Source organism: Copadichromis virginalis, linkage group LG23 (genome assembly GCF_057382275.1).
Source record: "Copadichromis virginalis isolate Kocher_CV1m ecotype Utaka linkage group LG23, C_Virginalis_male_GT1.1, whole genome shotgun sequence".
NCBI classification, from domain to species: Eukaryota; Metazoa; Chordata; class Actinopteri; order Cichliformes; family Cichlidae; genus Copadichromis; species Copadichromis virginalis.
The window spans coordinates 30,932,996-30,958,353 of record NC_140639.1 but is presented as its reverse complement, the minus strand read 5'-3'; the positions used below and the strand labels follow the sequence as shown (position 1 = coordinate 30,958,353).

At 40.8% G+C, this 25,358-nt stretch overlaps 1 protein-coding gene across 1 annotated transcript; it reads left to right on the top strand.

Annotated features, from left to right (window-relative positions):
• The first annotated feature begins 247 nt into the window (after positions 1-247).
• On the top strand, positions 248-24,201 carry LOC146681362 (uncharacterized). Its single transcript, XM_085448130.1, has 10 exons — positions 248-397; positions 1,927-2,072; positions 13,712-13,793; positions 14,031-14,166; positions 14,501-14,703; positions 14,830-14,966; positions 15,128-15,269; positions 15,361-15,642; positions 15,988-21,466; positions 22,835-24,201. Exons 1-10 carry the CDS (start codon positions 272-274, stop codon positions 22,849-22,851), a joined length of 6,750 nt encoding a protein of 2,249 aa, XP_085304256.1. The 5' UTR covers positions 248-271; the 3' UTR covers positions 22,852-24,201.
• The last annotated feature ends 1,157 nt before the right edge of the window (positions 24,202-25,358 follow it).

The window sequence follows — 25,358 nt, the reverse complement described above, 5'->3', positions numbered from 1 at the left end:
CGCAAATGTTAAGTCATGTTTGTGTTCGCCATGTGGTTTGTGGCGCATGTAATGGTGTTCTGGTAGCACCGTAATTACCGGGAAGATAGCGTAACTGGGCATCTATAAGTTGTCATAGGCATCCCGCCCTCCCATCGGCGCGTGCTGGTCTAGTAAATGAGCGCGTCACTTCACGCTCCCGGTATCCAATCAGCGCTGTCAATGCAAGTCGTTGACTGTGGCGATGTATGTGTTGTGTGCTGGCTGCTACGAGCGAGGCTAGACAGGCAGTATGGCGGAGGAGAGCAGTGTGTACGAGTTAGAGGGTCTAGAAAAACAATTGCAGACTTTGTTTAGCCGCTACTCAAGCGATGAACTCCGAGGCGACAGCGAAGCGTTCTGCTTTGACTTTTGCAAGGTATGGAGCCGTAGCTGAAGTTAGCGGCGTGCTTGTTGTCAAAGATAAGCATATATGTTAGCCGACTCCCCTCCCCCAGAACTACTAGTTACACACGGCTAGCATTAGCGGCTAAGCCCGTTATCATTTAGCTAACTAGCAGTAGTCGCTTTATAAACAAGCATATTTGCGTGACAAACAGCGTGTCAAGTAATCCGAGCCCGCATACACACGATTTTAGCAAAACATGCGAGCCACTTAAGCAGTGATTTAGTGACAGTGCATGATTTCAGGCTGACTTTGCTAATCGTATGAGCCAGCTAGCCCAGAATTTTCTTGCAAGTTAGCATGGTTGTACGCTGAATGTTTACTAACTACCCGCTGGTCAGGATTTTGCACGATTACACTACGTTTTGGCAGCGATTACGCTGAAATTGGGTTAATATTTGTTATCCTGTGCTGTCGGGCGTTTGTTTTACAGCCCACCTTTCACAGCAGTGGGAAAATAATTCCTGCCATCACTAAATGGTCTCACAGTGGTTGCATCTTATGCAAAAGCGCATTGGAATGGCAGTAACTAATAACCCTGCACTGTTAACAACAGAGAGATAAAATCATGTTTGCCCAATTACTGACACTAGAAATAGCCAGGCGTACTACTTCCTGTTGACAAATCCCAGCTGTAAGCCATCCAAACTTTAAAAGTAAGCATTAAACGCGTGACGCATAGGCATATGTAATTTGACTTGATTTCTTTGGAGCTGAAGTTGGGGTGCTAGAGCTTGGGAGTATAACAAAATGAGAAGTAATTATTGCACCACATATTTTAAAATGATATCACACATGGTATTGAGTTTGTTGTTCATAAAGAAGGTGCCAGACTCGGGCTGTCATGCTTTGCTAACATGGTTACATTTAGCTTAGTAGGGAACTAATTGTTGCAGTTGGATGAGGGCCTAAACCAGGGGCGTCAAACTCCAGGCCTCGAGGGCCGGTGTCCTGCAGGTTGTAGATATCACCCTAGGTCAACACACCTGAATCAAGTGATCAGTTCATTACCAGGCCTCTGGAGAACTTCAAGACATATTGAGGAGGCAATTTAGCCATTTATATCAGCTGTGTTGGATGAAGGAAACTTCTAAAACCTGCAGGACACTGGCCCTCGAGGTCTGGAGTTTGACACCTGTGGCCAAACTAAACACTGGCTGAGGGTTAACACTTCACTGCGTTCCACTGGAGATGAGCTGGATTTCCACCATTAGAGGGCAACATAAGGATTAGGATGTCATAGGTCAACTGTAAACAGATATTGTTTCGTGATGGGCCTGTAGTACATGTTCAAGTAAAAATAATCTAGGTAGCTGTCCAAAACACACAGATCTAAAGTATAACATGATATAAACAGATTTTTGTAATCGAGTGTGATTAGAAGCATCAGCAGTGTACTTGCGTTTGCACTCAAAACCTTTAAAAATGCCATATCCATAGAGATGCTGTGCAATTGCACTTTGTATTGTACTTTTGTTTAGATGTTGTTTTTGTCTTTGCAGCTGGTGGAGGAGTACGCCTCTCGCTGGCAGGTGCTCCTGCCTCAGCTCAGGATCCTTGAGATTGCTCTCTGCTATTTTGCGCAAGCCTCATCCTTCTTCACGTCAAACTGTGATCACGTGCTCCGCACACTCAGTAGCCTGGCTTTGTAAGTACCCAGTCCTACCTAAAAAGGTTGCTTTCAGTCTTTGCTGATCTAAATACCTCTCACAGATTTGCTGTGATTTTTGGTTGTTTCCAGGCTGAAGTTTTCTTATCTTATAAGTAGTCTGGATTATTTATAAGTGCTGTTGTAGCTCGTACTTACACTATATAAGTCAGAGGAAAGCAGCACCTTTGTTTCCCAAACATCCCTCTTTTCTGGATAGTTTTGCTTGTAATGTAGACAAAGCCAGACACACATAGTTGGACACAAAGTTGAATTGTTTATTAACGACACAGCTGCCTCTGTAGCATGGGCATGGTGCGGTTATGAAAAGTCTGACACGGAGCAGAAAACCCGTCCCTACCACAGAAACAATCCCCTTCTACCACCTATGCAACAATCATGTAAAAGAGTACGGAGAATTTACAAATGAGAAGAAAAAAAGATCTGCCAGGTGCTCAAAATAAACCTCATACGCAAACTCTAGAACAGGCTTTTCTCTGCAGTACGCCATATAATAAAGACTCATAAATATACTAGCGGCCAAATATATGTTTTCACACATTGGTCAGAGTACTCGACTCCAGGGACACTACGCCCAGCTGAAAACACTTCTCACAAGTAGAGTTGCCTCGTTTATATTACGCGTCAGACCAAAGTATTGGAGGAAATTTGCAACGTAGCATACCACGTTGCGCCAACAGATATGTGGATGAACCGAACAGCACATCCTTGTATGAGCTTAATGGAGCGCGTCATTTAAGACTGCACACTCTTCAGTCGATGTTCGTAGACAGGCTAGTTTCCTGACGATCATACAAGACCAGTAATGATAGCCGGGGGGCCTCAGGAGGCTTGTGCGTGACTGCGTGGGGTCATTTAGTTTGTGTCACTAAGGGATAGCACCTTGTAATTTATTACATTTTTGATAGTACTTTCAATTTGGTGATTAAATAAACCAGTGACTTGATTTACGGAAAATACACTATGTTGTGATATACACTGTTATGGGGATAAGAACGACGTGATTTTGGTCTTATCAGTACAACCAAGATGGAAAGTAAGAAAGCTAACAGCAGCTTGTGCTAATGCAGCTCTGCATGACTTGTATCTAGAAATTTGTCATTGGATCTCAGCTGTATTGGCTTAAACTGACATAATAAGCACTTGACCTGAGCAGTGTGTGACCACATTTTGCACAGGCGTGTGGTCTGCTGGTGCAGTGTTTGCTGCACTTGACAGACTAATTTCACTTTGTGTGTGGGCAGTGTTTCACACAGTGCGAATTGTCACACATGATCATGAGTCATTAAAAATATAATCTAATCACTTCCTTTCATACTCAAAGGTTTTTGAAATGGCTCTAAAATACACAATAAATATTAGCCTCATCTTTTGATTGTTTCCTCTGGGTTTTTAATTAATTCTTTTTAGTTTTGGAGTAGTCAGTCCTTCTGATTATATTTTCTTCTCCTGCTTAAATAGCTTATAAATTAACTCAGTGCCATCTTCAAATGAAGGAAAAGAGACAAAATTAAGAGGCATAGTTGTTTTTAAATAATGATTAGAAGAGCACTGGTTTGTGCACATGTAGCTGGAGCCCTGCTCATTTCCTATTCTCCTAGTGATCAAATATTGATGGTGGACCGCTGCCATTTCTGTCTGGCTGCTATAGACTTTTCTCAGTTTCTAGTTTAAGAGAAACATTTTTAGACATAAATAATTGTTATCTCGTTAAACAACCACTGTTAATGTTAAAGATGGGAAGTGCTGATAGCATTAATATTACTGTTTTATTATTAGCCATAAGCCAGTTCCTTAATGATAGCTTGGCAGACAAATAATATGGGTAATTGCTAATAGTTAAAAATCAAAGGTTAATGTGTGTACAGGCCAAATTAACATTTAGGATAACTGTTTAATACTTCAGTATTGTTGAAATAGGAGCCTTACTGACCTCACAAAGTTCCTATTAAGACCAGGGTATCAGTTTGCTGTTCCAAGTGTTCAGCTACTAGTGAGGGGAAGGGGCTGTGTGCCTGTCTGTCTAGTAAGGGTGTGAAACAGAGCCTCAAATGTTATCGTGGTATTTCATAGGGCACTTTGATATAATGATATACATTAAGTGACGATATGAAAACGTCTATCGTTTCATATTACGCTATCGTTTGCTTCGTGGTGTCGTGGTGCCGTAAATATTGCTGTTTACGGCAATATTTTTTCCTCTTTTTGATGGTCACTGTAGTGGCTCTATTAATTTCTTAAAGTTCTCTCTTTCTCTTATATTGAAAATAACCACACTACAGACGGATAAACGACTGTTTTTACGCATTGTTGTTAGCAACAACAACGGTAAAGCCAGCGTGTAGCTCCGCCGTCTGCTTGTTTATTTTCCACATAAACCTTTCACAATAAAGCTGAAGGTCCTTTTGAGATTTTTCAAAATAAACTGAAATAATGAGAAACAAAAGGACCAATCAAAACAAATCGAAGACCTTATTTCTAAATGAGGGGCTACCACTGTAGCATGGACATGGTTTGGTTATGAAAAGTGTGACACAGAGCAGAAAACTGTACTATGCGAATTATGCAGGAAACCGGTCCGCACCTCAGACTCAAACACGACAAACCTCGTCTACCACCTATGCAAGAATCATGTGAAAAGGTATGGAGAGAGTTTATGGATGAGAAGCAAAAAAAGAGCCGTCAGGTGCTCAAAATAAACCTTAGACTCAAACGTTAAAACAGGCTTTCCCCCACGTTGTTGGGAGGATAAATATCTTATATCGGGATATGAGGTTTTGGTCATATCGCACAGCTCTAGTATTTCAAGAAAATTATTAGAATAATTATATTTCTTGAAATATAGAAAAAAAAAGGTGATATATAAAAATTGTTTTATTGCTACTCTCAGCTTGCAGGCGGTGGCATTTTTAAGTGTAAGTAAATGAAGGGCCATTTCCATCCTTCTCTTCCAATGAGCTTGCCATTGTTGACACACTGCCTAATTTGAAGTGTGACTCTATTGCCACTTGGTGACAGCAGCAGTATTACAGCTCAGTAGCACAAGTCAAATGTAAGCTACAACGTAGCCTGGGTAGTGTTTTTAAGTAAAAGCATAAAAATAACTCCTTAACACTTACACTCAGCTGCTTAGAGCCCTGCTTTTCCACCATGTAGCGGCATCAGTAACTTCCATTTTCCATTTGCTCTTCCTGTCATATGTAGTGCAACTAGCATGTGCTCAAGTGATGCTCTGGAGTCAGCTGTTTACATTGGGTCATACCTTCTGCTAGTATCTTCTCCTTTGTAGTCTGATTGTAGTCGATAGTGTGTCTATTGATTTTTGCTTCAAGTGGCAAAATACTAGGGGTGCAACGATACACAAAATTCACGGTTCGGTTTGATACTTTGGTGTCACGGTTCGATATTTTTTCGATACAAAAAAAGTTCATGCCTTTTTAATTTGTCATTTATTAAAATTACAAATGTATATTTTAACTCAAAAGTACAGTTTTTAAATTTAATGTTGCTGAAACAACAAAATAATAAAAAAAAAAATCTATCTGATCAAGAAATCACTCATCTTTGGAAAAGAGAGTTTATTACAGAGAAGTGGCTCTTTCCAAAATAAAAGCTATACTAGACGCTTCTTCTGGGCTATATTTCTCAGCAGCATATTAAACATATCAGGTCCCCATAAGGAGAATCATGTCCTAACGGCTGTTTAAATGACTCGGGTAAAGTTTGTAGCATGCGTGCTTGTTGTTTTTGTCTGCTTCCACTTGTCTTTGGGCGATCGTGGCTCAAGAGTTGGGAGGTCACCTTGTAATCGGAAGATTGCTGGTTCGAGCCCCGGCTTGGACAGTCTCGGTCGTTTTGTCCTTGGGCAAGACACTTCACCCGTTGCCTACTGGTGGTGGTCAGAGGGCCTGGTGGCGCCAGTGTCCGGCAGCCTCGCCTCTGTCAGTGCGCCCCAGGGTGGCTGTGGCTACAATGTAGCTTGCCATCACCAGTGTGTGAATGTGTGGGTGGATGACTGGATGTGTAAAGCGCTTTGGGGTCCTTAGGGACTAGTAAAGCACTATACAAATACAGGCCATTTAGGATGATGTCGGCGTAAATGTGCCGTCATATTCGTTGTGTTCCCTCTAGTGCTGTCAGCGTTTACCTCATTAAAATGACATTAACACCATAACGCCGCAAATCTCTCTTAACAAGTTACCGCGGATCGCCCCATGTGTGGTGCTGGACTGCGTCAACACGTTAATGAGCAAACTGTACTAACACTCTAGTTCCCACCATTTGAGTATTGCGTGGCACTTCCGACATACTGTTTTACTTTTGTCCATAACGCGGCTTATCTTGGTTTTCAAGCTTCACATGAAAACCAAGATAGTTCCTAACGCCAGATCTGAATGAGGGTGGGGAAGGTTCTATTTCGGGTAGCGTTGAGGCAGTTGCCATGTTGCAACGAGCTTAGCTTCTAGGGGTGGGTTTTTATAATCGATTTATCGATTAAAATCGATTCTGGCTTCTGGAATCGATTTTTTTAATATGAATTTATTTTGCCCGAAATGCCAGAACCTCAGGTGAAACCCCACAAAATGTCAACAACCACCAAACAGCTAAAACAGTGAATGAGAGCAGGAACACGGATTCTACACAAAGACGTAAACACAAAGCGCGGACCGCAGATCAGAATCAGTGAGATGTCGCCTTTCTCACCCGACGGGACGGACACGGTCGGGGCTGAAAGAGCCGACAGGTCGCTGATTCTGATCTGTCGGCGGGTCCGCGCTTTGTGTTTACGCCCTTTTTGTGCTTATTCTAAAGCTGTTAGTTTTTATCTCTCTCCAAACATTATTGACTGAACCAGCAGCAAAAGAAGATCCAAACTACGCTTCACATAAACACCGTCATGAATTCACTCTGACTTTTACTGTTTTGCTTCCACCACAATAAAAATCACACTTCATGCAGCGCTTTCTCTCTCTCTGTACTTCAAGAACAGTTTCCCGTCTAAAATCTTTTTTCTGCATTATTCACTTGCTTGTTACGCACAAGTCTACCGGTGTTTACAGGCTGTCGGCCACTGTTTTTTTTCCTTTTACATACTTCCGAAAAGAAAACCTAATTTCTGCTGTTCAATACTGAAAAAATTTAAACTTTTTAAAATTATGCAAAACGCTTAGCCATAAAACCGCTGTAACATCAGAGGTAATGTTCATAAGTTGATTAATGATTTTCTCTCGTTTTTGATGTACTGCAGAATATTTTTATAAAATCCCAGGCCAGGAAAATCACCTTCATGTTTTTCTGTGTTTTATCTTCAGCTACTTTGACACAAAGGCATCTGCTATGATGCTTACACATTTGATAAAGTCTTGTGTGTGTCAGCTTCCTTTTTATAGATACAAAAATATGCAAATGTATTGATCTGAATTATAATATTTCTGACTGTCAAAATTTCCCAGATTCAAATCGAATGAAATTGAATCAAATCGAATTGAATCGAATCGTGGATCGAATTGATTCTAGAAATCAGTGACGATACCCAGCCCTATTAGCTTCTGTCTTGCTAGCTTGCGCTGCGCTCAGTGGATCTGCACTCGACAGTGCAGGCTAGGCGGAGTAGTCGAACGCAGATCCACTGAGCGCTCAACACAGACAGCATCATCAGAAGAAAAGTTGATAAAGTAAACAAAAATTTGTATTGTTTGATACATATGCGTACAGAACCCAAAGCACTTTATCGAATGGTTCAATATCAGTAAGAGTATTGTTGCACCCCTACAAAATACATATGTTGTTTTCACAGAAACAGTTTTCTTGCATATTTTGCGAACTTGTGCTTTGTTGGAGGTTGTTGAAGAAACTCAATTTTCAGGTACGGAATTATGATCGGAGATTGACATGCAGCTCTTGCTCTCAAACGTGCCTGGGCTAGTGTTGTTGTTATGCATAACGGAGACGATAAATTCATGATATTGCTATAGCAATATACGATATGGCATTCCTAGGTGTTATTAGGGATGATGTGAAATGGCACAGCACTGAAGTTTGCAGCAATCCTGTGTGAAGTTGTCATTTGGAAGAGGCAAAGATGGCACTGTTGGTATAAATAGTGTTGTAAATAAATGACTCTAATCTGACAACCCTACGTGATATCTATACTGTTTGTGGTACTTACGGTACATAAATACTAGGGGTGCAACGATACACAAAATTCACGGTTCGGTTCGGTTCGATACTTTGGTGTCACAGTTCGATATTTTTTCGATACAAAAAAAATGTTCATGCATTTTTAATTTGTCATTTATTAAAATTATAAATATATATTTTAACTCAAAAGTACAGTTTTTAAATTTAACCCTAACCCTTGTGTGTGTTTTTTATTTTGACAGCGAATGCGCACCTGCGGACCACTTATGTGCAGCCCTGGTTATTTAGCTTGTCATATTGCAGCCACAGAAATTCTTTTGTCCATGAAACCATAAAGCTGCACTTTCTTTTTGCCTTATAGTCTGATTTGTCATAACTTCTCCGTTTTGTGGTAAGCTTTTCTTTGGCTGTCACTTCTTCACCCTGACCTGTCTTATTTGGCTCAGCAGAACTAAATTATATATCTGTCTGTGAAGGTCATCGTAGTCAAATATATATCCTGCTGCTTTTACACACGCACTCACATAAGCTCAGCGATTCTCTGCGCGATCAACCTCTCACATGTTTAAGCTGCGTGAGATTTCACTTGTCATGTTTGCATAGTAAGCTAACAATTAATAAGACGATGTCAGAGGAATTGGTGCGCAAATTATCATCACTCACAGATCAGTGCTGTCGCTCTCTATACACAGTTCGCGCGATTGCAAAGTGAAAGCAAAAAAACAAGCGCAAATTCAAACGCGATTTCAATATGTCACATATTGACAGTGGCTCACCGATGCCAATGACATAATTACCCAGCTACATTTCCGAAAGAATGCAAAAGCATTGACATATATTTTTCCTTCCTACAATCCGGTTGTTCAGTGATGACGCGACGAATCCTACTTCCGGGTCTAAAGTAGTCTGCATTTAATATGGCTTTTGTGTTGTTAACATGTTTAATGTTATGTATTTTCTTCTATTTAATCTCAAAAAGCTCCTAAAACAGTCAGTGATCCCTGTTGACCTCCCTCGGCTTTTATTACCGCTAATCATTTATTTAAGCTCAGTTTTTAAAACCTTAGGATGTAACTACAGCCCAGCCCATGCAGCAGTATATGAATGACTAACCTCGTATTGTGGATGGATTATCTCAGTTGTTCTCCTGGCTAAAGTTTGGTCCTTTTACAGCATCCTGCCATGCGATTACATTTGTTCCTGACCACCGAGAACACTCACGTTAACTTTTATCGAGTGGAAAAAAAGTTAGCTTGTTTATATTATGCTAACATAGCTGTGTCGCTAGCGGTCACGTAGCACATCATTATATACCAGCTAGCCCAACTTCAGTAACCCTACAAACGTCACTGCTGTCTTCATTTATGCTGGAAGTGATAGCAGAGCTGTACGTTTTAATTTGTTTCCAAAACCCCGCAGTCAGGACATGCTATATTGTATTTAGATAGAAGCTAGCGAGCTAACTCCCTGGTAACTTCTAACTCCGTTAAATGTCATAAATTCCGTTTTCATGGATGCCTGGATGTTAAACTCAATTGTTACACCTGGTAGAGCAGAACGCTGATCATTTTATTAAAGATGAAAGACTTTAGACAGTTTTTCAACTCTCAGTAATGCCATAGTGATCGTTTGATATATGGACCTGCAGCGGAGTTTAGACCCAGACACGGCTAGTGACGTCAGACTGAACAACCGGGCAGGGCAGAGATAGATTTTGGTACCCTGACTGGGAAAAAATCGCTAGCCCCGGGACGTTGGGCTAGCGATATTGCGAGCCCTGTATCTGATTGAGGAATCACTCATCTTTGGAAAAGAGAGTTTATTACAGAGAAATGTCTCTTTCCAAAATAAAAGCTATACTATCCGCTTCTTCTGAGCTATATTCTCAGCAGCATATTAAACAGCTGTCTAAATGACTCGGCTAAAGTTAGTAGCATGCTTGCTTGTTTTTTTTCTGCTTCCACTTGTCTTTGCACTAGGATGATGTCGGCGTAAATGTGCAGTCATATTCGTTGTGTTCCCACTAGTGCTTTCAGGTTAATCTCGTTGAAATGACCTTAACGCCACAACACGGCAAATCTCCGTTAACGAGCTACCGCCGATCGCCCCGTGCATGGGGCTAGACGGCCAACACGTTAACGAGCTAACTGCGCTAACACACTAGTTCCCACCCATGTAATTGAGCATTGCATGGCACATCCAACATACTGTTTTACTTTAGTCCATGACTCGCTTACCTTCAGGGTCATATGTCACATGAAAACCAAAATAATTCCAAACGCCAGATCTGAATGAGGGTGGGGGAGGTCCATGTTGCAAGGAGAGCTTAACTTCTGTCTCGCTAGCTTGCCCTGCACTCTTCCTTCTGACGATGCTGTCTGTGTTGAGCGCTCAGTGAATCTGCGTTCGACTACTCCGCCTAGGCTGCACTGTCGACCCTAGGCGGAGTAGTCGAACGCAGATTCACTGAGCGCTCAACACAGACAGCATCGTCAGAAGGAAAGTTGATAAAATAAATTACAAATTTTGTATTGTTCGATACATATGCGTACCGAACCGAAAGCACTGTATCGAACGGTTCAATATCGATACGAATATCGTTGCACCCCTAATAAATACAGTTACCACTGAGTTTTCAACATTTGGTATTGAAACTTATCTGCTCTGGTGGCATCTCTATGCTCAACAAAGTCAAAATTAAATATATTGACACTAGGGATGTACCAATTTGATAACTCAGCCGGATATGTTCCAAAAGCTAAATTGGTGACAACAGGCTGATCTTTTCAGTTAACTGTTCAGTGTTTTACTACATCACACATCAGCAGCAGTGCACCAGCTGCTAGCTTGGGAGCAAATGTGGCATGGAGAGAGCTAACAGCAAAGGGTCGGCAGTTTGGCGTTTTCTGCACGTTTGTAGTTTTTGAGGTATCCGTAACTGGTGAAGTAGGTTGACACGACTAAAAAGCTCTCACAAAGATGATTTCCCTTTTGGCGTTTTCACACATTTTTTTTTCCACACTTATTCCCAACTAGTCTAACACTTGTTGGGAAGCTTTTATCACCCTTGCAGTACCAAAGCATTGTAAGAATATAGGCTTATTACTGATCTAATTGACAGTTAAAAAGTACCGCCAGACATCCATCTTAAATTGCTGAAAAAGCTTTAATGTTTGCATAATACTCGCAATTCCTCCTTTTGAGTTGTTCATCATTTCAGAAGCGGGCCTTGTTTAAAAGGCTCTTGAAAATGCACATACATAACGTGACACGTTACACACTATTGATAAAAACCATTAATTAAAAATTAGCCACATATGAAGTTAAAATACAGAAAATCCTTTGTAGTTCCTTAGTTTCAGTGTAGATGTCAGCATCTTAATTGTGGGTGTTTGGTGGCAGCTTTTATGGAAGTGAAGTAAAAATTGTTTTCATTGCTTATTTTTGCTCATAAGCAAATTTGCAAGCCAAAGAAAGCATTAACATGCTGCCAGGTCACTGACCTAAATATTAGGGGTGCAACGATATTCGTATCGATATTGAACCGTTCGATACAGTGCTTTCGGTTCGGTACGCATATGTATCGAACAATACAACATTTGTAATTTATTTTATCAACTTTCCTTCTGACGATGCTGTCTGTGTTGAGCGCTCAGTGAATCTGCGTTCGACTACTCCGCCTAGGCTGCACTGTCGAGCGCAGATCCACTGAGCGCTCAACACAGACAGCATAGTCAGAAGGAAGAGCGCAGGGCAAGCTAGCAAGACAGAAGTTAAGCTCTCCTTGCAACATGGACCTCCCCCACCCTCATTCAGATCTGGCGTTTGGAATTATTTTGGTTTTCATGTGACGTATGACCCTGAAGGTAAGCGAGTCATGGACTAAAGTAAAACAGTATGTTGGATGTGCCATGCAATGCTCAATTACATGGGTGGGAACTAGTGTGTTAGTGCAGTTAGCTCGTTAAAGTGTTGGCCGTCTAGCCCCATGCACGGGGCGATCGGCGGTAGCTCGTTAACGGAGATTTGCCGTGTTGTGGCGTTAAGGTCATTTCAACGAGATTAACCTGAAAGCACTAGTGGGAACACAACGAATATGACTGCACATTTATGCCGACATCATCCTAGTGCAAAGACAAAAACAACTAACTAACTTTAGCCGAGTCATTTAGACAGCTGTTAGCACATGATTCTCCTTATGCTGCTGAGACTATAGCCCAGAAGAAGCAGATAGTATAGCTTTTATTTTGGAAAGAGACATTTCTCTGTAATAAACTCTCTTTTCCAAAGATGAGTGATTCCTCAATCAGATACAGGGCTTGCAATATCGCTAGCCCGACGTCCTGGAGCTAGCGATTTTTTCTTTCAGTCGGGCTACCAAAATCTATCTCTTCCCTGCCCGTCGGGCTATTGTAGGAAGGAAAAATATATGTCAATGCTTTTGCATTCTTTCAGAAATGTAGCTGGGTAATTATGTCATTGGCATCGGTGAGCCACTGTCAATATGTGACATATTGAAATCGCGTTTGAATTTGCGCTTGTTTTTTTGCTTTCACTTTGCAATCGTGCCATTCTTGTATTTTGCTCGTTTGTGTTGTTGTGTTTGCACATCTCTGTTGCTTGTGGGGCTCGCACACAAGAATTTCACTCGCATGTGCTGTGCCAGTGTGCCTGCACATGTGATGTGACAATAAAAGTGATTTGATTTGATTTGATTAGAGAGCGACAGCACTGATCTGTGAGTGATGATAATTTGCGCACCAATTCCTCTGACATCGTCTTATTAATCGTTAGCTTACTACGCAAACATGACAAGTGAAATCTCCCGCAGCAAGCTTAAACATGTAAGAGGTTGATCGCGCAGAGAATCGCTGAGCTTATGTGAGTGTGTGTGTAAAAGCAGCAGGATTTATATTTCAGTTCTGCTGAGCCAAATAAGACAGGTCAGGGTGAAGAAGTGACAGCCAAAGAAAAGCTTACCACAAAACAGAAAAGTTATGACAAATCAGACTATAAGGCAAAAAGAAAGTGCAGCTTTATGGTTTCATGGACAAAAGAATTTCTGTGGCTGCAATATGACGAGCTAAATAACCAGGGCTGCACATAAGTGGTCCGCAGGTGCGCATTCGCTGTCAAAATAAAAAACACGCACAAGGGTTAGGGTTAAATTTAAAAACTGTACTTTTGAGTTAAAATATATATTTATAATTTTAATAAATGACAAATTAAAAATGCATGAACATTTTTTTTGTATCGAAAAAATATCGAACCGTGACACCAAAGTATCGAACCGAACCGTGAATTTTGTGTATCGTTGCACCCCTACTAAATATATCCATCAACCCTTTATAGTTCATCACGTCCCTCAATAACAGAGTTCCTTAGAGCCACACAGATAGCTAGTTTACTCGGAATATCCAGATTTAAGTTTTAAAGTAGCTTGGAAATGAGCATTTATTCCTTTGATTTCTCCACAGGAGTGTTTTTGAGTTGCTGCTTTTCTTTGACCAGAACGACTTCTATCAGGAGCCACTGAAACACTTTACTGATACATTCCAGGTGAGAATAAAGAGCTTATTATCTTCCCAATAGAACAGTGAATGCATGTTTGTCAAATCTGATTATGTTCATTATCATTCATTTCACTGCATATTTTGTTGTCAGGGCACTCCATCATTTGGGCTAGACCTTTGCTGCTGTACCTAAAAAGTTATTTTGTGGTCCCATCTTTTATGTACTCTGTGGCACGATAGCGCAATTAAGACACTTTTGTGTTTTTTCTTTATTCTCCTCCAGGAATGTTATTTGGCTCTTGCAAAGCACCAGAATGTTCACTTACTTCAGGTGGAGCGTTTGGTTCAGGGCGGCGGGCCTTGGGCCAACCCGACCGTACAGGCAATCCTCAGCGAGTCCAGTTTACCTCAGAATGACGGTCAGTGATGTAGTTATTATTTGTAGAAATGCTAATACTGGAGTAACTGTAACACACCAGCTACCTTTAAATTTTAATCAGCTGTCTTTTAAAAATTAAAAGAAAAATTTATAATACCATACTTTGTTTTTTTTTTCTTAATTAATAATAATTTCTCATGTTCTGTCAGAAATCAACCATTTCATTTGCTGAATGGAGGAAAGTTAGGCTTCTGCTCCTCCAGAGGCCATTGTAAATTCTTAATGCTGTCTGCAGGTTGTCTAACATAAAACTGTGTTATCACTGGTTGTTCTCATACAAAGTAAAACTCTGTTCTGACTTGGCTTTCCTTCAGTGGATGGATACATCAGCTCTCAGCTGCCGGTGTTCTTTGAGCTTCGCGTGCGCTACCTTTTATCCTGTGAGCGTATTGCTGAGGCTATGGCCCTGGCTAAGTGTTGTGCTCGGCATCCCAACACAGGACAACACTTGTTCTTCCTCCAGGTCTACCTCACGTGGCTTTACAAAACTTCACAGCATGACTGTCTACATAAAGAGGTGGGTAGAGTGCAGTAATAAAATACTTTTTCCTTCCGTGTAAACTTACTCTGTGGACATGCTTGTATTATATACGTCTTTACTAAGACTTGCCTGAACTAGAAGTCATTTTCCAATGTTTTTTAGGTTGCGGATCTTAATGGTAAAAATGCAGTGCACATCATCTGTAACTTGGAGTTTGAAGAAACGGATGAGTTACTGTTAGCTCTCATCACAGCCTTTCTGTCCCAGCAGCTCTGGAGGGGAGATATGTACTATTTGTGGTAAGTAAACAGTATTATAAACAAATAACGTTTTCAAATTTATTCTAGGTGAGGGCTGTTCTACAAATATTACAGCAGGCGAGTTATTTTTAATGCAATGTTTACATCCCTACATCTTATTATCAAGAACAGATTTTACTTCTTTCTCCCCCCCTTTGCAGTGATCTTGTGTTCTTGTGGACTAAACTTCATACTCGGTTGAACACATCCAAGCAAGTTCTTCTAGAGGAGACTCGCCAGCTGATGCTGTCTGCCACTAATGTCAACTCGATCTTCCCGTTCATCAGATCCATACTGCAAGAAGTTAGACCATATAATAACACGTTAACTATAATAATATTATATATATATTCATGGAGATGAATATTTAACTCCTTTGTTTATATCTCATTAGGTTGGAGACGATGGTATCCAGCTTTGTGTGGAGCTCTGTGCTAATGCACTGAAGTCTTGTCTTCCCTGTGATACCCTCACGAAATCACTAATCTACAAAACCATTGCCGGCCTGCTACACAATGATCTGGAGGTATGCCGGGCGTGTGCTCTTCTCGTCTTCTTCTTGGAGCGCACTGTTGAGTCCTACAAGATGGTCTACCTTCTTTACATGCATCCTGATCAAGAGTACGACGCAGAGTACAGCTCTATTGGAAATAATGTTCGCTTTGAAACGCTACAGGTTGGGCATCTTTTTTTTGTGTGTATATATTAACAGACTGAAGTTTATTTTAAGAAAAGTAAAGTCTTAGTAGTATAGACATTTCACTTGTGGAAATAAATATATTCCTGTATCTGATAAATTTGCACTATTCTGTTTCTTCTTCCTACTTCTATTTATTGTCATAAAAGCTAGCTATAAGAAGAAATCCTTGTCTTCCAGTAGTTGAATGGCTTGCAAATAGCTAAGTGGTTAAAATACAAGTCTACAAAGTTCTAAATCACAGTGTCAGATGTAGTAATTAGAAAATTATCCATGTGTGTAGAAATGGTGCTAAAAGACTTCATTCTTTTGTTCTCTTCTCAGGTCTTGAAGAAGGATCTGTATTTTGATCCAGAGTTTTGGAACCTCATTGCTTTGAGGACCAACTGTTTGAAGCTGATGAATGAGAAAGTGGTTAGTGCTGCTCTTGAAGAAATCATGGAGGACAAATGGATTTCAAACTACTGCACCAAAGACTCTGCTTTCCGATCAAGTGTGTTGGCATGTCAGAAAGGAAGTAAAAGTGTACTTCAGGCAGAAGCTAAAAAGCGGCATCATAAAGAGGATACGAATGCTGCATCAAAAAGACTAAGGATGGGCACAGGAAAAACACCAGTAAATGTTGATCACAGTGCAAAGAAGAAGGGCAACCAGGGGTCAAGACCTTTGAAAGAAAGATCTGCTGAACCTTTGAGGCGCTCATTTTGGCAGCTAGACAGAATACGGGACAGTGTAGGCCAAGCTTACGAACAACATAGACGCATTACACGGTTGTCTGAAAAGAATCTCCCAAAACGGAGAATTAGAAAACCAAAGTGGCTCCTAGAAGACTCGGGAACTCTTGAAGAGAACGTTCCCCTGAAGGTCAAAAGACATGGGTTAAAACATGACAAGCACCATCGATCATCTCTCAGATCAGAAACGGGTCGTATCAGGAACCATGCCAAACACAAATCTTCAGTGAACCTTCAGTTAAATGAAAGTGAAGACATTAAATACCAGAAAGGGTTTTCTTTGGATTGTTCTAAACCAGATTCTCCTCCACAAGTAATTCTGGAACTTTCGCTACCAGACAATGAACTTGTGGGTGCGTTTAATGAAGATGTTTGCAACCGAAAGAGAGGGTTCCCACAAGTGCTTCTTTACAAACCTACTGTGAAGCTTCCTGCAACATCACCACTCGTCAAGACTGTGCATCGTAACAAGGTGATTCTCAGAGCACGGGATCCATCCATATTTGTCCAGCAGTTGCATTGTTATGCAAGGCGGCAAAAAGGAAAAGGAAATGGGCTGAATATTCACAGCTCAGTATCCACAATCACACGGTCATCTGTGCACGGTAGCCCTCCAAAAGATCCGCTTTGTGGAGAACCTGCCACTGAGACAAAGGATACAATTGGCTTTCCAGCAGCAGCAGTTAAACATAGAGGGTCCTCAGTTGGAGAAATTCAGACTTCTGTCTCAGGAAAGATATCTTCAGTAAGAGAGCTCTCTGAGAAGTCAGCTTCTGAAATGGGAGATACCACAGCGTCTTCAGCATCAACAGAAATTCCACGTTTAGATGAAATCCGCGAAGTTTCCACCATTGCTTCAGCAGAAGAGGCCTGTGAAGAGCCCACTGTTGAAATGAAAGTTACTATTGCCTCGAAATCCACGGTTTTAGGCAAAGCTCCAACAGCAAAAGATGTCTCAAAAACTGAAGTTTCTCAGACTTTAATATCAGGGAAAAAGAAAGTTACTGACAAAGTCCACCCAGTTTCCAATAAAGGGATTGCTTCCAAGTCTAGGAATGCTGATCGTGCACAGTCACAGTGTCAAGATAGAGAACAAGAACTTAACTCTTTCCAGACCGAGAGTGAAGAAGGCAAAAGCGATGTTTCTGTGATAGATCTCACAACGGTTTCACCTAAAGATTCAAGAGGACATGTGCCTTGTAAAAGTGACTCAAGTTGGGGAAGAAATGAAGCCGCTCTAAGGAAGTTAACCAAAATTGAGGCTTCATGTACAGACCATGACAGTATAAGTGACATATCTTCGCTAACACTAGTAACAGAGATGGTGACTGATCTTCCCCCTGGGCACCTTACTCAAGACCTGGAGAATGAAAAAGAGCGAACTCCAACCAATAGTGCCTCCAAAGACTCTAGAGTTGGAAGTAAACCTAAAAATCCTCAAAATATACGGACTACCTCCAGCTGCTCTTTACAAGAACAGGAGGCCTTGGAAGTTGATGGGACAGTGCAAACTCAGGATGGCAGTTTAGATACATGGGAGAACAGCGAACTTATGGAAACGCCACAAGAATCGGAGGAATCCAAGTTGGAGTACTGTTGTACCTTCTGCAAAAAGGATTTCAAGGGAACTCGTGTTGTGGCACATGCAATGTTCCATTATCGTAAAGATGAGTGCATGTTCTGTGGAAAAGTATTCACGGATGACCTCCAGGCCATGATGCACCTGTCTGATCATATAGAGAAGCTAAAGAGGATTAAAGCTGAAGAAAATGGGGTGCCTGACACCAAAGATGTCTCAACACTTAAACCCAAAGCTAAGATGGCAAACACATCTTCTGGGAGTCAGAGTAAGGGGAGACCAAGGAAATCAACTGCCTGTCCTACATCAGTAAGCCCACCACCTGAAAGCAGAAAATTAAGATCCAATGACAAGCCTGTGGATGGTTCATCTTCACAAGAGAAACATAACACGTCTAAGCACCTTAATAGTAAAAGTCCTGTTCACAAAGTAAATGGGCATATCGACAAAAAGAAGGAATTTAACAGACAGAAAAAGGATGTGGAAGCTATGCAGATACTTGAACAAGATGCAAATATAGGCTCTTCTGCAGCAAACAAAAAGTTGGCCTGTTCCACAGAAGATAAATTAAAGGTGAAAGCTACAAAACAAATTTGGAAAGTTGTTACAGAAAAAAATACAGAGCCCCAAGAGAAAATTAGCTGTCCCGCAGATGGATGCTCTTTTTTTACTGACATTTCAAAGAACCGTGTTGCACTTCTATACCATGCACTCGATGATCACTACGGTGAGCTGAAACCTTTAGAACTGGCGTTCCATGTCGGAAACAATAAATGTAGTATTTGCATGAGGGTTTTATGGAGTTTCGAACATTTTCAACATCATGTTGAAAGACACAGATGGAGTCCAAGGCATCCTTGCCTTCATCAGGGTTGTACTGCCAGGTTCAAAAGCGGAATGGAAATGAGACGCCATGCCAGGAAGCACAGTCCACTGCAGGCAGTGTGCTGCCTCCCTGGATGCTCTCATTTATTTATTTGTCTTTGGGCACTGAACCTTCATGAAAGAGAACACTATGCTTCAAAATCTACTAATTCAGACAAAAACACAAATGCACAAACAGGCGACAAACTTGATGATGCATCAGCTGGGAGGCAGCAGCAGAGTTTGCCAGATAGTCTCACCGCTGCAAAGAAGACAGAGAGTGTGAAGACTGCACTAAAGTTACCAGAACAGGCAAGTCAAGAGTTGTTGGTAAGAATACAAGATAAAGCTGCTCCTCTCTCCATCAGCAGATCATCTTTGATAAAACAGAAGTTGAAAAAGAAAAACGAGAGCAAGAATTCAAATGTATTGAAGAGTCTTTCCAACAAGGAAACCTCTGCACAGCCTACTGATTCAAGTAATAGATTAAGGCATAATTTGAGAAAAGGGCAAGTAACAAGTACAGCCCTGATGGCTCCCAAAATTCACAAAGTTATCTCATCATCATTGTTAAAACACAGCAGCAAAGTGAGGCATAACCCGAAGCAGAAAAAACAAATCAAAGTAAACACAAAAGGTCCTAAAAAAAGAGGTCGACCACCCAAGTTAAATAATGCAATGGATGATGAAAAGATTAACGCTGGTCAAAAGGGTGAAATGGTGAAAGAAAAAACTGCAATGGCCAAGGCTCAGAAGAGCCCTGCCCAGCTTCGAGAGAAAGCTGTCAGTGCAATGGAGAGTAACAAGCTAAACAAAGAGAAAAGTCAGCAGGTCCAAGATGGAGGCGAACGTAGAGCCATGTCAACCAGCAAATTGAAGAAATTGGTGGGCAAGGAGATCAGAAGGAATTATGTCCAACTAAAGTCTTCATCATTTAACAGTTCAAAACCATCAGGCATCACCAACTCTGGAATTAAAAAATACAGGTCACTAAGAAGATGGGTTAAAATTAAAAATCATTCTGCACCTTCAGATCTCAAGAAGACAAAGAAGATTGCAAACAGTAACAACAATGAGACTTTGAAGAAAAACCCAAAACCTGCCTTAAAAAGCCATGCCACATCCAAATCTGCTGTCCCACAAGTCGAGGCCAAAGGAGCCGCAGTAAAAGGTTTTGCTGATGATGAAGTAAAAGTAAAGGTGGAAAACAAAGACTTGACTAAAAAGGTTACTAGTGACTCAGAGCTTTCTGTCCCAGCTCCCTGCTTAAACGTACCTCCCACCACTGAGAAGGCACGCAAGTTAAAAACAGAGGAAAAATCAAAGAAATCACTTGTTATAAAAGAAGACAAAAAAACAAGGACTGCTTCCTCAGACTCGAACAAGGAAAAGAAGCACAAGATGGTAAATGATGAAGTCAACACGGAGACTGTCAGGAGGGATTCCCAGACTAGAGAACCAGCCTTAATACAAACTGTTGAGTCTAAATCGGAAGTCCCACACGTTGAGGCCAGAGCAGCAGAAAGTTCTGCTGATGAGGGAAAGGTGAAGGTGAAAAACACAGATGCGACACACAATGGCTCCTGTGACTCTGTGCCAGCTAACGGCTCAGGTGTTCAACCCACACCACAGAAAGTGCAGAAACTAAAAAGGGAGAAAAGGTCAAAGAAATCAATAGCAACAAAAGAAGGGAAGACTACTCGAACTGCTTCTTCACACTCAGGCAATGTAAATAAGAAGCACAAAAATATTAACAAAAGAGGGAACAAAAAGTCTGTCAAAGCAGATCGCAGCAAAATGTTTAAAGAGAAAAAGACGGCAAAGTCAAAATGCATTCAGCAAAAGGGTGACTCGGCAGAATCTGCTCCTGTTGACGAGGAGGGAAAAGGAAAGCAAGAAGACTCAGTTGCACCATTAGACAGCTCAGTTTCCTCCACACCTGCTGCTACTTGTGACATCCTACATGAAAAGACTTGTCTACCTGCTGCGCCTGAAGGAAGCAAGCCGAAGGTAACAAATAAGGAAAAATCCCAGAGAAAGAAAGCCCTAGACCCCAGTAAAGCAGATAAGAAGCGAAAGCGTGTTCAGAAAGATGACGCAAAGACAGTGAAGAAACATCGCAAAGACAATGCGGCTCAGTCAGCATCTAAGAAGCCTGCAAAGTCTAAATCTGAAGTGCAACCGCTTGCTGAGGCCAAAGCGATGACTGATGGGAGCCCAGTGGGTGATGGAGAGAAACCTTCTGCAGAAACGGCACAGGCTACAAATAATGGACCTGGATACTCTGTGATAACAAATGGACAGATGTCAGGTGACGCTGAAGACACAAAGGCCTCTGTGTGCAAGAACACTCTTGCAGAGTACAGCAAAAAGCCGTACATGCGTCTGCCGCCTACAGCATACCTGGATGAGAAGTACATCACCATGCCAAAACGAAGGAAGGATGCGTTGTCTGTCCTGGTGTCTCAGATGAGCAACGATTTAGAGCAGGCCTGTTTGACATCAGCCGTGCAGAGACAACGATGTGCCAACTGTTTTGCCACGTTCAACAGTGTCGAGGAACTGCAGAGTCATCGCCAGCTGCAGAAATGCTCAGACCTCTTTGGATTTGACTCCGATGACGAGGGTGAGTAAGCTGTCTTGGCTACTGATGGAAATCATACTCTTAAGTTTTTATGCAATACATAGTGGTCCAAATCAGTAAAAAATGGTGAAAGAGAAACATGCTTTTCAGTGCAGAAGTTTATAAACAGTCTGTGCATAGTCATAACAGTCTGCTGCACATACAGACAAGTGTTTAAAGAGTAGAACAAATGAGTTTGTCTATCTAAATGGTATAATTGAAAAGCGGTGCTGTGGGTGTGAGGTGTGTTCTAATAATGTTTCTTGTGTTTTATTGATGCCAAAGTTCAAATATGTGAATTTATTTATATATATTAGAGTGACAGAGCCGTAAGACTTTTCTTGCGTTCAGCTGACACTATCACTCACTTTTAGTAAACTGACTTAAAGAAAAATGACCTGGGTAAACTTTATTTTTATTTTTTAACAGCCCTCTGTATGTTTAGTATTATTAAAATTCACGGTTCGGTTCGATATTTTTTTCGATACAAAAAAATATTCATGCCTTTTTAATTTGTCATTTATTAAAATTATAAATATATATTTTAACTCAGTAGTACAGTTTTTAAATTTAATGTTGCTGAAACAACAAAATAATTTTAAAAAATCTTTGGAAAAGAGAGTTTATTACAGAGAAATGGCTCTTTCCAAAATAAAAGCTATACTATACGCTTTTTCTGGGGTATACTCTCAGCAGCATATTAAACATATCAGGTCCCCATAACGGCTGTTTAAATGACTCGGGGTAAAGCGTGTAGCATGCGTGCTTGTTGTTTTTGTCTGCTTCCATTTGTCTTTGCACTAGGATGATGTCGGCGTAAATGTGCAGTCATATTCGTTGTGTTCCCACAAGTGCTGTCAGTGTTAATCTCGTTAAAATGACATTAATGCCATAACGCGGCAAATCTCCGTTAACGAGTTACCACGGATCGCCCCCATGCGTGGGGCTGGACGGCGTCAACACGTGCGTGGCACATCCGACATACTGTTTTAGTTTTGTCCATGACGCCATTACCTTCAGGGTAATGCGTCACATGAAAACTAAGATGGTTCCAAACGCCAGATCTGAATGAGGGTGGGAGAGGTTCGGGTAGCGTTGAGGCAGTTGCCAACCGAAAGCACTGTATCGAACGGTTCAATATCGATACGAGTATTGTTGCAGCCCTAATATGTATGTATGTATTTATTTAAGTGGCTTTTTTCCCAAGGCTGATTTAAGTTTGTGAGGGGTTTTTTTTGTTTGTTTTTTATAAAGAGCTGCATGGTGCTTTATGTAGTTATTGTAAGGCCAGGATGTTGTAGGATAACATTATTTTATGATTCTAACATAATTTTCTCTCTCCTGTTCTTTCCTCCTCTTTGTAACTTTAAGGCATCGTGTTTAATTGAAGTGAAAAGAACTGAGGCTTGGGATACAACACCTGTGGACCTACATGGAGCCCAAGGATGGATTGTACCTCAGCAGATTAGTGCACTCTGAATGGCTTGCTTGTTACTCTGTGCAAAGACTCGTGCATCTGGAGATGCACAGCAAGAACTGAAAGGCTTACCGGATTTCTGCTGTGGGGTGTTTCTAAAGAGTAAGGCCCGAGAGCAGCCTGATCTAATAGCCAATCAGTGCAAACAGCTACTGAACTGAATCCCAGTCAGTTTGTGAGAAGGAGAGATACTGAAGTGCCTGCTCTGGAATTGCCATGCTGTTTTCCAGCTGTTATACCTGGTTTGGACGCTAAGCATTGTGGGTTAAAGACAATGAAAGCTGTTGAAAGCTGTGAAAAAACAAATAAACTGACAAGGCTGTTGCTGTAATAAGGATACATATTTTTCACAGTAAGCCATAAAATATTATTTGCTTTTTGCACTCTTCTCATAAAATTTCTCAGTTAATTTGTCCCACCCTTGACTGGTAATGGTGGGAATATACAGTGAAAGAATCCTTTGCAAGTTCATGCTGATTTAACATGCTAATTTAGACAGAGTCTAATCTCTAAAGTTGTAAGATTGTGGTATCAAAGTCCTCTTTGAGAAGTTTTTATTGAATATTTCTTGTTTAAATACTAATTGTATTTCTTATTAAAAAATGTGGTTGATTAGGTCTAAGCTGCTTGACCTTACCATGAGCAACCAGTAGGAGTCAGTGCTCACCAATCTCTTAATCAGTTAAAAGTTTTATGTTTTGGTTTTCTTTTGGCAGTGAATTCAATATTCTTTGCTCTTTTTGCAACATAAAAAGCTGCTCGTGTTCTTTAACACTGTATGATATAAAGAAATTGCTTCATTTTCAATCATATCTGGAAAACTGAACCAAGCAATAACTGAGACCCACCAAAATTTGCCAGTATCCCACTAATTTATTGTTGGATTTGGTTCTTTATCATAGTTTGTTTGTAATTCCCTGACAGTTCAGGAACTGACCCTCTGGCTTCTATTTAATCATGTAATCGTAATTTTTTATTTTTTTTTTTTTTTTTTAAACCACAGAGACATTTTTGATTTCTTTATTAGGATGAATCTTCTCCTTCAGAGAGAAACAGAAGCGGCAGGAATAAACAGTTTAAAGTGTTACTGGGAGGCCAAACCAGTCTTTTCTCAAGCAGCAGCAGGTTATATTTATTTGTTTTATTTTCTATCTTTTGTAAATATTTGAAGAGTTTCAATGGCTAATTATATAAGGGGATATTGGAGCTGGGTTTATATTTTGTTCTTGAAGAAAAAAAATAAAACTTATTTCAAATCGTGTTGATTCTGCTGGTCTAATATATGCGAGACATATTGCCTTTAAATTAGAGGAAAGAACTGCTTCCTCCATAATTATGAAATGAAATACTTTACTGCTCTGGATAAAAATATGACACAGACGGTAAAGAAAATATTACATTATGTCCTGAATGGAATTATAGTATCATTTTTACCTTTTTGCATGCCTTTAAGCCCATGTTAATATTAAAGTTTCAAATATTTTCATGTGTTTCAAAGGTGTGTTTCTACAGAGTGGTACGTAACATGGCTATGCAATAAATCATATTGCAGACTGTCATGGTCAGAACAGCCTAGTAAGATATTGGCTTATAGTGATATGACCCTCATCTACAATAATTATATACATCCATTCGCTTCCGCTTATCCTTTTCAGGGTTGCGGGGGGCGCTGGAGTCTATCCCAGCTGTCATAGGGCGAGAGGCGGGGTACACCCTGGACAGGTCGCCAGTCTGTCGCAGGGCCAACAACCTTCTAGTAGTGGGTTGAACTTCTGCCTTCGGATTTGTCCTAATTCTTCATGGCACATATTCAACAAGCTGGAAACATTCCTCAAAGGTTTTGGTCCATATTGACATGATGGAGTTACACAATACATCCATGATGTAAATCACCTGTTCTACTACTCCTCAGAGGTGCTCTGTTGGTAACTACTAACTGTAGGGATACAGTGAACTCAATGTCATGTTCACGAAACCAGTTTGAGATGATAATGACAACATGATGTGTTATCCTTTTATAAGCAGCCATCAGAAGATGGGTACACTGTGGTCATAAAGGAACGGACATGGTCAGCAGCAATAATCAGGGTCTCAAAGTGTATCAAGACAATATTGCCTATAACCGTTACATCAACAACAGCCTGGCACCAACAACAGTGCCACATTGTCCTTTAAATCACCTTTCATCTTTCAGCAGGCATCTTGACCATCGACATGGCTTTCAGTTGTTGTGACTGGCCACTTAGAGGTTTGTGTTAACAAGTAGTTGGATAGTTGCTCCTAATAAAGTGGCAATTTGCCAATTAAGGAGTCAAACATCTCAAGAAGACTCCCAGCGTTGGAATTTGGATTCAAAAGGACTCTCAATGCAAAACCAAAAATCTATCTGCGAGATTATGGGACCATTAAGGGTATGTT

What these genes read in the sequence shown, in the direction of transcription:
- LOC146681362 (XM_085448130.1), top strand. Translation starts at nt 272, where the DNA reads ATGGCGGAGGAGAGCAGTGTGTACGAGTTAGAGGGTCTAGAAAAACAA. An exon ending in ACTTTACTGATACATTCCAG is followed by an intron (nt 13,794 to 14,030) that starts GTGAGAATAAAG and finishes ATTCTCCTCCAG; the next exon opens with GAATGTTATTTGGCTCTTGC. An exon ending in ATGACTGTCTACATAAAGAG is followed by an intron (nt 14,704 to 14,829) that starts GTGGGTAGAGTG and finishes AATGTTTTTTAG; the next exon opens with GTTGCGGATCTTAATGGTAA.